This window comes from Thamnophis elegans, chromosome 11, assembly GCF_009769535.1.
Source record: "Thamnophis elegans isolate rThaEle1 chromosome 11, rThaEle1.pri, whole genome shotgun sequence".
Classification (NCBI taxonomy): Eukaryota; Metazoa; Chordata; class Lepidosauria; order Squamata; family Colubridae; genus Thamnophis; species Thamnophis elegans.
In genome coordinates this window covers 26,194,372-26,207,454 of record NC_045551.1, presented here as the reverse complement: position 1 = coordinate 26,207,454, position 13,083 = coordinate 26,194,372, and the positions used below count along the sequence as shown (strand labels likewise).

At 39.1% G+C, this 13,083-nt stretch overlaps 1 protein-coding gene across 1 annotated transcript in view; it reads right to left on the bottom strand.

The window, feature by feature from the left end:
* Positions 1–525: 525 nt before the first annotated feature.
* The window catches only part of PUDP (pseudouridine 5'-phosphatase), a 67,984-nt gene continuing 55,426 nt past the window's right edge, over positions 526–13,083 (bottom strand). The window contains exon 4 of the mRNA XM_032226903.1: positions 526–1,282. Coding sequence (XP_032082794.1) covers positions 1,106–1,282 — 177 coding nt within the window. The 3' untranslated portion in view covers positions 526–1,105. The remainder of the gene's footprint in view (positions 1,283–13,083) is intronic.

Genomic DNA, 13,083 nt, shown 5'->3' with positions numbered 1-13,083 from the left:
TTACCTGTTTGACAGCTGGGGTATATAAAGAGCTGTCAAACAGGGCTCAGCTGTTGCCAATTAGCTAATACGCGCAAAATGTGAAGTGACGCGTTTGGCAACCTGTTAGAAATAAACTGTTAGCTGACTTGAAGTCCTGGCTCGCCTCCGTTTGTCTGACCGCGTTCTCCCAGTTTGCTTTTTTTAGCTTGGGTAAACAAAAACTATGTTCAATGTAAGTTGTGATTTATGACTTAGAACATAGTTGGAAACGTTTCCAAAATTTCATTTGAACGGTGCCAGGTTTATGCAATGTTAGGTCAATGAATTTACAGGAGAGTTACTGTATGTATTTTTTCCTTAACCCTATTATGCCTATTTTAGAATATACATTATAGTTTTCCTGCACATCTCACCAAATAAATAGTAAAATATTATGCCATTATTATTGATAACTGTGGTATTATTATTTGTGTGCAATTCAAGGTGACACTTGGTCACAAAAAACTTTCTGAAGATTATAACAAAGAGCTTTGGAACCATAAGTGACTCTGAGATAATAGGTTGCCCACCTTTTTATCATGATGCATGAATTCAGATTATACAACAAATTATTATTTGTGCAATATTTTCAACTACATGTTTACATTCAGCTAAACACAGATAACTATGTAAAAGATGTTGAAAACAGACATAAAGCACATCTATTTAGTTGGTCAAAGAACCTTACACCTTTTATCACTGGTGGCAGAATCTTGTATTAAAGTCCATCCAAAGTGATTTAAATATAGTTCTGCATGACTATTTCTGGTGATTTACAACAGCAACAAAAACCTAGAGAAAATGTTCTTTATAGAATTTTTCTGAAAATAAAAATGATGGAAGAAGTAATGAGAACATTCAGGAGAGCTATTAGTTGGTCCCCCCCCAAAAAAATTTTTATGAAAAAGAGCATTACTTTTTGAATGAGTGTATAATCTAGAAACCTCTTAGGCTTCAAATGCATTTTAATTCTGTGATTTTAATACTGAATTAAGCCGAAGTGTAAATAATGAAACAATACTAAAAAGAAAAAAACTGTTTCTTTTTAAAAAAACACCATTTTTTAATTTAAAAAAAACTATGTTCAATCAAATGGTGGCAGACCAAATAATTCTGGCTTGAAATCACTCATGGACGCCAGCACTAGGCTTGCTTCTTTTGTAAGGTCTTTGTTCAAGTTTTCATCTGGAATCATGATCACTTGCATACCCGCCTTCAGTGACGCCTTCACTCCATTGGGAGCATCTTCAAACACAAGACACTGAAGATTAAGAAACAAAAAAAGAAACAAAAGAAGCAAATTAAAAAGAAGCAAAATATTTATTCTATGATTAATGATATGTAATGACCAACAAATGATCATGATTTGCTTTAAACTCAATGCATTGTTGAGACACTTGGGAACAGTTTTGGGGAATAACTTTTTTTTTAAATATATACATTTATTTTTTGTGATGCTAAAGTATCAAGAGTAATAGTGTGAAAGATGTAAGTATGTAATTTATCTGTGAACATAATCATTCAGTGGCTTTGAAGATGCAGGCATGTGCTGCAATGAAATCATCTGCCTTACCCAAGAATCACATACTTTGTATTACTAGTATTAGCTTATCAGGTTTATGAAATAATATGCAGATTTATTTATTATTTTATTATTTATTTATTTATTTCATCAAGCATGAATTAGGTAACAGATATATGTATAAACATGATTATGAATACATGAAATGGATACAAATACAAGGCAATATTAAAACAGGGATGGTAGGCACTCTGGTGCGCTTATGCACACCCCTTAAAGACCTCTTAGGAATGGGGTGAGGCTGACAGTAGACAGTCTAAGGTTAAAGTTTTGGGGTTTTAGGGAAGAAACCACATTTTCAGTAGTGCATTCCAGGCATTGACAATTCTGTTACTGAAGTTGTATTTTCTGGTTTGGAGTGATTTACCATGTTTGCATCTATTGTGAGCTTGTGTGTTGTTGCGGTTGAAGCTGAAGTATTCATTGACAGGTAGGACACTGTAGCAGATAATTTTATGTACTATGCTTAGGTCGGATCGAAGACGGTGAAGTTCTAAGTTGTCTAAGCCCAAAATTTCAAGTCTGGTGTCATAAGGTATCATATTTTTCAGAGTATAAGACACATCTTTTTTCCTCAAAAGAGGCTGAAAATCTGGGTGCGTCTTATACATCAAATACAACATTTTTTTGCCTCCCAAAGCCCCGCCCCTTCACAAAAATGCCCATACATACCCTTATGGAGGCTTTCAGAGAGCTCCTGGGGGCTGGAGAGGGCAGAAATGAGCAACAAATGGGCTGTTTTTTGCCCCCCAACCCCTAGCAGCACTCTATAAGCCTCCATAAGTCTATGCATGCAATTCTTTTGACAAAAAATGGTCCTGTTTTCCCCCAAAATGGGCCATTTTTGCTTGTTCCCCCTGGAGAACTCTGCAAGCCGCCCCCCAAGGCTATTCATGCCTTTTTTTTAAAAAAAAATGGGCCGTTTTTATGAGGTTTGCAGAGTGCAAAAACTTTTTTTCCTTTCAGAAAGCTTTTTAGTTAGAGTGATTGATGAGAATTAGATTGATCAAGTGCTGTGCCAGCAGAAACAAAGTCTTAGGTACTGCAGATTGTCAGTGATTTCCTTCTCCAGCACATGGATAAATACACCTGGAAACATCTACCTACCTACCTACTCTCTTTCCCTCTCCCTACCTACCTACTGTATTTCTCTCTCTCTCAATCTCTCTCTCCCTCCCTCCATCTACCTACCTACTTACCTACTCTCTCTCTCTCCCTATCTACTGTATTTCTCTCTCTCTATTTCTCTCTCTCTCTATCCCTCTACCTACCTACTTACCTACCTACCTACCTACATTCTCTTTCTCTCTCCCTCCCTACCTACTGTATTTATTTCTCTCTCTCTATTTCTCTCTCTCTCGCTATCCCTTTATCTACCTACCTAACTACTCTCCCTCCCTCCCTACCTACTGTATTTCTCTCTATTTCTCTCCCTCTCTATCCCTCTATCTACCTACCTACTTTTTTTACCTACCTACTCTTCAAAACCTTGGTGCGTCTTATACTCTGGTGTGTCTTATACTCCGAAAAAAACAGTATTCTGTTGCAAGCAGAGGAGTGAAGGACTCTTCTCGTGAAATATCTCTGGACTCATTCGATTGTATTAATGTCTGATATGCAGTGGGGGTTCCAGACAGATGAGCTGTATTCAAGAATTGGTCTAGCAAAAGTTTTGTATGTCCTAGTTTGCAGTTCAATATTACCGGAGAAGAAGCTACGCAGGATTAGCTTTACAACTTTTAATACCTTTTTGGCAATGCTGTTACAGTGAACTTTGGCACTTAGATAATTTGAGATGAGCACTCCAAGGTCATTGATAGAGTCAGGGTCACCCACGAGGTCATATCCGCCCACCTTGCATTTTGTGTTTTTATTTTTTTTGCCAATGTGTAAGACAGAGCATTTGTTGGTTGAGTTTTGGAGTTGCCAATTGTTTGACCTTTGAAATCCAAGAAGAAACCAGCATGGTTGCACAAAAGTCAAAGATAAAAAAACCAATTTCTTTCAACATATAAATAACAAGAAAAAAAATCAAGCAAACAATTGGCCCACTAAAGAAAGAAGATGACAAAGAAGTATCTGGCAGTAGAGAGAAAGCAGAGCTGCTTAACTCATTCTTTGCATCAGTCTCCACACAAAAAGAAACTATAGCCCAGCCTACCAAAAACATAACTGAAAAAGACAGACTAGAAATAAAAATAAAAGCAAGAAAATGGTCTCATCTTGATTAATATAATTCACCAAGACCTGATGAATTACATTCCAGAGTTCTGAAGGAGCTAGCATATATTATCTCACTATGTATGTACCATATCTTTAAAAAATCCTGAAGCACCAGGGAACTACCTGAGGACTGGAAAAGAACTTATGTGGTTCTCATCTTCAAAAAAGGAGGAAAAAACATAGCCAGAAAACTACAGACCAACCAGCCTAGGAAGGGGAAGATACTGGGGGAAAAAGTAATAAAAAAAACCCAGATCTGTGAACATCTAGAAACACAGAAAGTTATAACTAGTAGCCAGCACAGGTTTATTAAAAATAGATTATGCCAAACCAATCTTATTTTATTCTTTGACTATAAATTAATAGATAAGCAAAATGCTGTGGACATAGTATACTTAGACTTCAACAAGGTATTTAACAAAGTAGACTACAACCAACTTCTTGGTAAATTAGAAAAATGTGGGATAGACAGAATCGCTACCAGATGGATTTGTAACTGGCTGACAAACTGTACTCAATGAGTAGTCCCTAATGGTACTACATCTACATGGAGAGAAGTAAACAGTGGGATACTACAAGGTTCCAGCTTAGGCCCAGTACTCTTCAATGTCTTCATAAATGACTTAGATGAGGGAATGGAAGGGGAACTCATCAAATTTGCAGATGGCACTAAGCTGGCAGGAATAGCCAACACCCCAGAAGACAAGCTCAGGATCCAAAAAAGATCTTGAGGGACTTGAACTATGGGCCCTACCCAATAATATGAAATTAATGTATAGAAAAGCAAGGTTTTACATCTAGGCAGGAAAAAAACAAAGGTACAAATACAGATTAGGTAAAACCTGACTCAAAAACAATAGCTGTAAGAGGGACCTTGGGAATCCAAGTGGACAATCACTTAAATATTAGCCAGCAGTATGCAGCAGCAGCCAAAAAAAGGTAATACTTGGTTGTATAAAAAGAGGCATAGAATCAACATCATGTGAAGTATTACTATTGCTTTATAAATAGTAAGACCACACCAGGAATACTGCATTCAGCTTTGGTCACCACATTACAAAAAAGATGGTGAGACTTTGGAAAATGTACAAAGAAGAGCAACTAAGACGATTAACAGCCTGGAGACAAAAACATATGAAGTATGGTTGCAAGATTTGGATTTGGCTATTCTAGAGAAAAGAAAGGCAGGGGTGACATGATAGCATTATTTCAGTATTTTAGAGGTTGCCACAAAGAAGAAGGGGTCAACTTATTTACCAAAGCACCTATAGGCAGGACAAAAAAACAATGGATGGAAACTAATCAAGAACAGAAGCAACCTGGAACTAAGGAGAAACTTCCTAACAGTGAGAAATGTGCAGGAATTGGGTATGGCCAGTCTGGAGAAAAGAAAGATTAGGGGCGACATGATAACAGTATTCCAGTATTTGAGGGGCTGTCACAAATAAGAGGAAGTCAACTTATTTTCCAAAGTACAACAAAGACGAAGAAACTAATCCAGGAGAATTAAGAAGAAATTTCCTAACAATGACAACAATTAACCAGACCATTGCTTTCCAAAAAATTAAATTTCAACTTATGTGGCATTAAAGGAGGAGCAAACCTAACATGATCAAAAGCAAAGCTTTCTATGCCACTGTTAATAGTTATTAGTAAAACACAATAAATCATGTACATTTAATAGTTTGAAGCCTCATGCAAAATTAAATATTGTATTGTTTTGCCATCAATGTCAATGTAAAATTACTTATGCTATTCCAATAAGAGTTATCATTAAAAGCCAACTACAATAGCTGAACTACATCTGTATTTTTATTTATGTATTGCCAATGTGGCATATTTTGAAACAATTATTTTATTTAAGCTATTCTTTTCTTATACTGAACAATACATTATTTATTAAACAATAAATACATGTCTGCATTTTAAAATTAATTGAATTCATTTTGTTCATAAAATATTTGCATTGTCTTTGTTCTCTTCCAATTGTTGTTATGTGAAGATTTTTATCCCTCCATTTTCTGCAATCTCCTAGAATTTCCAGTACTTATACACTAAAAAATAACAGAATCAAACAGTGTTGTCACATTTATAAAATGAAAATATGAGGCAATTACACTGAAAGTCATAGCTTATACATGCATGCATACATGTTAAATTCAAAATATGTATTGTATGTATTGTATGATTTGATCAATCTGTACCAGTTCTATCTATTAACTACTGAAAATTATTGAAGCATTATCATAATATCTCATTACTGTTATTGCTAAAGATTAAGAATGCAACAATAAGTTTTGAGCTGCTGCCAAGTTTTAGAAAAACTTCCTTTGCTGTTGATTTTGTGAACAGCTTAGTTATTTTGAAATATAAATCCACATTTTTAATTTCCTGTTGCATATAGAAAATAAAAAGAGTATGACCAGAAATTTTTTCCTTTATATGACTTTGCACTGTACAAAATACAAGTCTGCTCAAAAACATTTATTTAATCCACACTATGCAAATAATTGTGCAATGACTTCCATGATATTCTTTTACTTATTTTTTTAAAAGACAAATGCAACATGCATAATTAAAAGGCTTAATAACACATTTAAAATCGGAAGCAATTAAAGCAATTAATCAATTCAGGTAAGAAGAAAAAGATTCATTATAATAGTGGTTTTATGTTATAACAAATAAATGTATCAGTAAGTGTTGGCTGACATCTATTGTCAACATTCTAGTAGTGGCAGAGTTAAATAATGAATGTGTTGCAGGGGTTATTACCAAAATGAAATGAAATGAAATTCAAATTCATTGGTGTGGTGACCAATGGCTCCTTTGCCTAACTCATTAATGTAGTAAATCCAAACTATGACAGCAGTTTAGGTAAAAGAAGAGGTACAGATACTTTGTTTCTCAAAAAGGCAAATGTATTCATAAATATTTTATATGTGCCTTCTAGATTTCTCTTTACACCCACAAAAATCAATATTTCACATGAATATTTTCATTTTGAAAATTAAATATTGATGTCATACACTATTGTTGATATTAATAGCCAACTTAAAATAACTAAATGATGCAGCTCTCCCTGAAGAAGATAGCCTTACCTAGCTGAATTCACCGATTCAAAAAACCTAAGTAGGATTTGTATTAAATTAGATAGGAGATCATCAGGAAACACATGATCACTGATTAGAAAGTTTTTTAAAAAAATTCCCACTGGAAAAAATTAATTCTAAGCTGTCACCAAGAGAATAATATGGGCGTTCTCTAGTCACCAAGAAACAAGCTTGATTCTAGGAAATGTATATTTTAATGAATTCATGGGAACACAGACATCAATATGCAAATACAAGCAAATTCATTATAAAACTTTCATATGACTACTTTAAATGTTATTCATTTGGTACTCTAAATTGGCCTTTATAAATTCAACAATACAGAGATCTCTGCAATTAATATTTCTATTCAATATGACATTAAGTCCGAACTCCATATCCAAATCTCCATCGCTGCAATGAATAGTGTTTGCTATATGAATGTTATATCATTTCTAAAACATCTATAATGGCTTGCAATTGAATACAAAAAGTACAGTTTAAAAGTTGCAAAGAATCTCTGTGTTCCCTCCCTGTACATTTATTTTGGAAAGGTAATTTTTACATTCAAACTGTAATATTATGCAAATTATATTTTTTATCCTTGCCTCTAGTCTTGTGTTTTACTTGTCATTGGAAATGTCACTTCCCCTTGAGGATGCAAAAAGACCAAAATATTTTTGGTTACTGGTGAAATGATATAGCATATTACATTTTTATTAAATTATTGAGCTAGTACCAATAATAAAAAAGGAAAACATACATAAATTACAATAAAGCAGCTAATTAAGAGTGGATAAAAAGAAATATACAGGTCTTATGATATCAAGAAGCATTTTTTTGAGGTTATTAAACTAAAACAGAAAATAGTGACAACTAAAATGCTCAAGAAGCCCATCAAAGCTGCTTCATCTCCATAAATTAATATCAAGCAATATTGTATTAGATAAGTAACAGTATTTGTTCCTCTTTATCTATCCATCTCTATAAGTTACAGTCTGCACTTATAGAAAAAACAATTAACAGTGCTGAAGGATGCAATGTGGAATCTTTCAATGTTCATCAAATTCCCTGTGTACAATTGATCTTTTAAAGATTATTTAAATTAAAACAATGACAACTTATACCAGCCTTAGATATTGACCTGGAGGGCTAATTGTTTTCTAATGCACAGTTATTTTTTGACTGGCCATGTCTGCAAGAAAACTATTTATTAACAGAAAGCTACTATATTTGGGTTGTAAACTAATTATCTGGAGTTTGCAACTCAGATCTGATAGCCAATATCAAACAGCTACCATCTACTACTTTTTATCAAAATTCTAAATTATTCAAGATTCTAAATATGTCTCTATCAAAACATGGCACTCGGGTGTAAGAGAAGACTGCAAACTATTTAGGTTCCTACAACATTACTTCTTCAAATATAGAGTACTCTGCTAGTAGTTCTAAATTTCACCTAACCTTGCTTTACTTTAATGATACAAATCTCATTGTATTGTGAATGAAAAAAGGTTCTTAAAAATGAAATGCCAAGTATGTTGTGTAAGGCTAGAATAAGTAATCCTGCTACACAGCCTACCAATTGTGCCTATCTACAGAAAATAAGTGTATTTATTTAGCATAGGGTTGGGGAACGATGGGCCTTTTATATGCTCTTCAACTCACAAAATTCTGGGACTTGAAGCCCAAAAGTCATAAAGAGGCCATTGTTACCCACTATATAAAAAATCAGTATTTTTTTCAACACAAATTATTTAATTTAATAAATTTTTATTTTAAACACATAAGCACTTCAACAAAAACAAACACATAACTTAAAAACAACATAGGAACAGTAAGTTCCATCGTATATCATACCGCAGTTCTGAATCGGTTTCTTTGCAGTTAGTGTTTTCCCTACTATACATTTCTATCTTTCATTCATAATCTCCTTATTCCTTATCCATTTTTATGTACATTTCTTTATTTATTTATACTTAGCTACTTATGACCAAATATTATTTACCTATATTATGCTTTACATTTTTACTGTCATTTATTCTCTTACATACAGTTATAGATATACATTCACATAATTATTCTTTTTCTTTGCCATTCTTATATTATTATTATTCCATTTGAAAGGTTATAAGGTATAGTTTGAAATGCTTTGTTTATCATCCTTTGCACCTGCTAAGACACCACCTTGTTTTCTCTTTCTTTTCTCCCTCCCTTCCTTCTCTACTTCCTTCCTCCTCTCCATCCCCTTCTTCCTTCCCTTACCTCTTCCCTACTCTAAGGTGACCAGATTTTCAGATTGGTAGAGGGACACCTTTGACCGGGGAGGGGGGGGCTTGATTAAAAATTTTATACGGAGCAACAAAAATTTTCATATAACGCAAAAATAGTATTGTAATTTTTTTTTCATTTCAACATAACTACAATTTACAAATATAAATTGTAACTGTTGCCAAACATCAAAATTTTGATAACGTGACCATGAGGATGCTGCAACGGTCTCTAAGTGTGAAAATGGTCGCTAAGTGTGAAAAATGGTCATCAGTCACTTTTTACAATGCCATTGTAACTTTGGTCACTAAGCCCATTATACCACCTTTCTTGCCACAGTTCTTAAGTGAATAACTGCAGCTGATAAGTTAGTAACATAAGTGATCTGTGATAAGAGCCTGGAGGAAACACTTTGTGGCTTTGAGGTGGATAGAAGCTACTTGAGATCGACCAATCAATTAGTCTCAAGATGTGGAGACTCTGGAAAGAGTGCAGAGAAAAGCAAGAAAGATGATTAGGGGACCAGAGGATAAAATATATGAAGAACAGTTGCAGGAATTGTGGATTTCTAGTCTATAGAAAAGAAGATCTAGGAGTGACATGATGGCAGTCTTCCAATATTTGAGGGGCTGCCCCAAAGAAGAAGGGGTCAACCTATTCTCCAAAGCCCCTGAAGGACAAGAAGCAATTGATGGAAACTAACCAGGGAGAGAAGCAACCTAGAACTAAGGAGAAATTTCCTGACAGTGAGGACAATTAACCAGTGGAACGGCTTCCCTCCAGACGTTGTGGGTGATCCATCACAGGAGGTTTTGAAAAAGATAATGTACAACAGTTTGCCTGAAATGGTATCAGGTCTCCTGCTTGAGCAGGGGGTTGGACTAGATGACCTTCAGCTCCGGTATTCTACATTCTTCTCTAAGAAAGACAACAGGGGCTGGAAAGTCCATTTAGTGGCTTGCAATGGCCATTGCAACCCTCATTCCACAATGTCGGTGTTGCAACTGTTGACCAGGGCTCTGGTCAAATCAGAATTGAGCTGGAGGGGACCCCTCCTGAAGAAACCATCTTTGGATCCAGCCGTTCTTAACAATTATCGTCCAGTCTCCAACCTCCCCTTTGTGGGGAAGGTTGTTGAGAAGGTGGTGGCCTTTCAGCTCCAACGGTCCTTGGAGGAAGCTAGTTATCTTGACCCCTTCCAGTCCGGCTTCAGGCCTGGCTACAGCACAGAAACCGCTTTGGTCGCATTGACCGATGACCTCTGGAGAGCCAGGGACGGAGGCTATGCCTCCATCCTGGTTCTCCTTGACCTCTCAGTGGCTTTCGATACCATCGACCATGGTATCCTTCTGCGACGACTGCGGGAGGTGGGGGTGGGAGGCACTGTTTTGTGGTGGTTCTCCTCTTACCTCTCGGACAAGTCGCAGTCGGTGTTAGTTGGAGGGCAGAGATCGACCCCTAGGCCCCTAACATATGGGGTGCCGCAGGGTTCGGTCTTGTCCCCCCTACTTTTCAACATCTACATGAAACCGCTGGGCGAGATCATTCGGCGGCACGGGATAAAATACCACCAGTATGCGGACGATACTCAGTTGTATCTGTCTGCCCCGTGCCAACTCAATGAAGCGGTGGATGTGATGAGCCAGGGCCTTGAAGCTGTTAGGGACTGGATGAGGGCTAACAAACTCGTGCTCAACCCAGATAAGACCGAGTGGCTGTTGTGTTTCCCTCCCACTAATTCGGCAAGTATTCCATCTCTCAGGCTGGGGGGTCAAACACTACGCCCCTCAGACAGGGTCCGCAACTTGGGAGTCCTCCTGGACCCACAGCTGACTTTTGAACATCATTTGTCAGCTGTGACCAGGGGGGCATTTGCCCAGGTTCGCCTGGTGCACCAGTTGCGCCCCTACCTGAACCGGGAGGCTCTCACAACAGTCACTCGTGCCCTTGTGACCTCTAGGCTGGAGTACTGCAATGTGCTCTACATGGGGCTGCCCTTGAAGAGTATTCGGTGACTTCAGCTAGTCCAGAATGCGGCCGCGCGAGCGATTGTGGGTGCACCTTGCTTCACCCACATAACACCTATCCTCCGCGAGCTGCACTGGCTACCTGTCGATCTCCGGGTACGCTTCAAGGTGCTACTTGTCACCCATAAAGCCCTTCATGGTAGTGGATCTGGGTACTTGAGAGACCGCCTACTGCCAATCACCTCCACTCGACCTATTAGATCCCATAGATTAGGCCTCCTCTGAGTCCCATCTGCCGGTCAATGTCGACTGGCAACCACGCGGAGGAGAGCCTTCTCGGTGGCAGCTCCGACCCTATGGAATGATCTCCCCGTGGAGATTCGTACCCTCACCACCCTCCAGACCTTCCGCACAGCCCTCAAAATCTGGCTATCCTGTCAGGCCTGGGGCTAAAGACTGTAACCCACCCGAATGGTATGAATGTTGTGTTTTTTAATGACGTACTGTCCTACGTGTTAAATGTTTGTTTTCCCCCCCTTTTCGAGTTGTAAGCCACCCTGAGTCCCCCCAGGGAAAAGGGCAGCATATAAATAAACTTCTCAAATCTCAAATCTCAAATCTTCTAGTCCTTCCCCCCCTCAAGCAGGAGATCCTATCCATTTTAGACAAGCGGCTGTCCAGTGCCTCTTCTTAAAATTTGCTGACCGACGCTGCGGCTGAGCTGAAGCCGGCAAAGCCCAGCACCCCTGCCTGCCCAGCTGAGGTGTTCCTAGTGGGGGAGGGGGAGGCACCGCCGCTATAACTCATTAATACATCATAAATTCTCAAGCATGGGGGCCACCACAAACCCCACAAATCAAGCCCTCCAAGATACAAACCCACATGAGTTATTACTTTGTACATTCGTTCTCAGGACGCTACCCTAATGCCCCAGACTATCAGCTGTTAAATTATGGGGCCGGCAGATCCATGGATGGATCCTATAGAGATCCAGGCAACATGCACGCCGGCTCTTACAGGGGATACAAATACAATGGAATGGATCTGAGCATCAGCGTATCAGCCACCACCACCACCTCCTCCTTCTCCAGCCAATTTGGAGCAGTTGGGGAGAGCTCTCGCGTCTTTTCTGCCCAGGCAGCGCTCAAAAGCAGGTTAAGAGAGGTGTTCAGCTGCTCCTTGTCCTGTCCCAAACCCCTCCCTTGCACAAGCAGCACCAGTAGTGGCGGAGTTAACGAAAGCCGTGGAGGCAAGACAGCCGGGTCCTCCCACGCCAACCAGTAGCTTCTGTTGGCGCAGTTAGCGTCACGCGTTTGCCAAAATAGACGAAACCAGAAAGAGAGCGGTTCTCAAGCCAACAACGACGCCCGAGTTCAGACGGAGCCGAACGCCACCTCCACGCCGGCCGCATAAAGCCTGCCCCCTTCTTGTCTCCCACCCAACATGTTTCACTGAATGGCAGCCGAGTTCTAAACTGCCAGCATGACTTTGAAGGGCTGGATTGCCTTCCGTGCGGGCCGATGTGGAAGGCAAGCGACAAGCCAGCACTTCAAAGTCATGCTGGCACTTTAGTGTGCCCCTCGGCCGCCATTCAGGGAAAGATGTTTCACTGAATGGCGCCCGAGTTCTAAACTGCCGGCATGACTTTGAAGGGCTGGATTGCCTTCCGCGCGGGCCGACATGGAAGGCAAGCGGCAAGCCAGGGCTTCAAAGTCATGCCGGCACTTTAGCGTGCCCCTCGGCCGCCGTTCAGCGAAAGATGTTTTGCTGAATGGCGGCCGAGTTCTAAACTGCCGGCATGACTTTGAAGGGCTGGATTGCCTTCCACGTGGGCCGACAGCGGATGGGCGGGGGAGCAAGTCGAAGAAGGCGCCAAAATTAAGCGGGATCTTTTGGGAAAGGCCCGGGACGCGGGAAAAATTATGAGAAG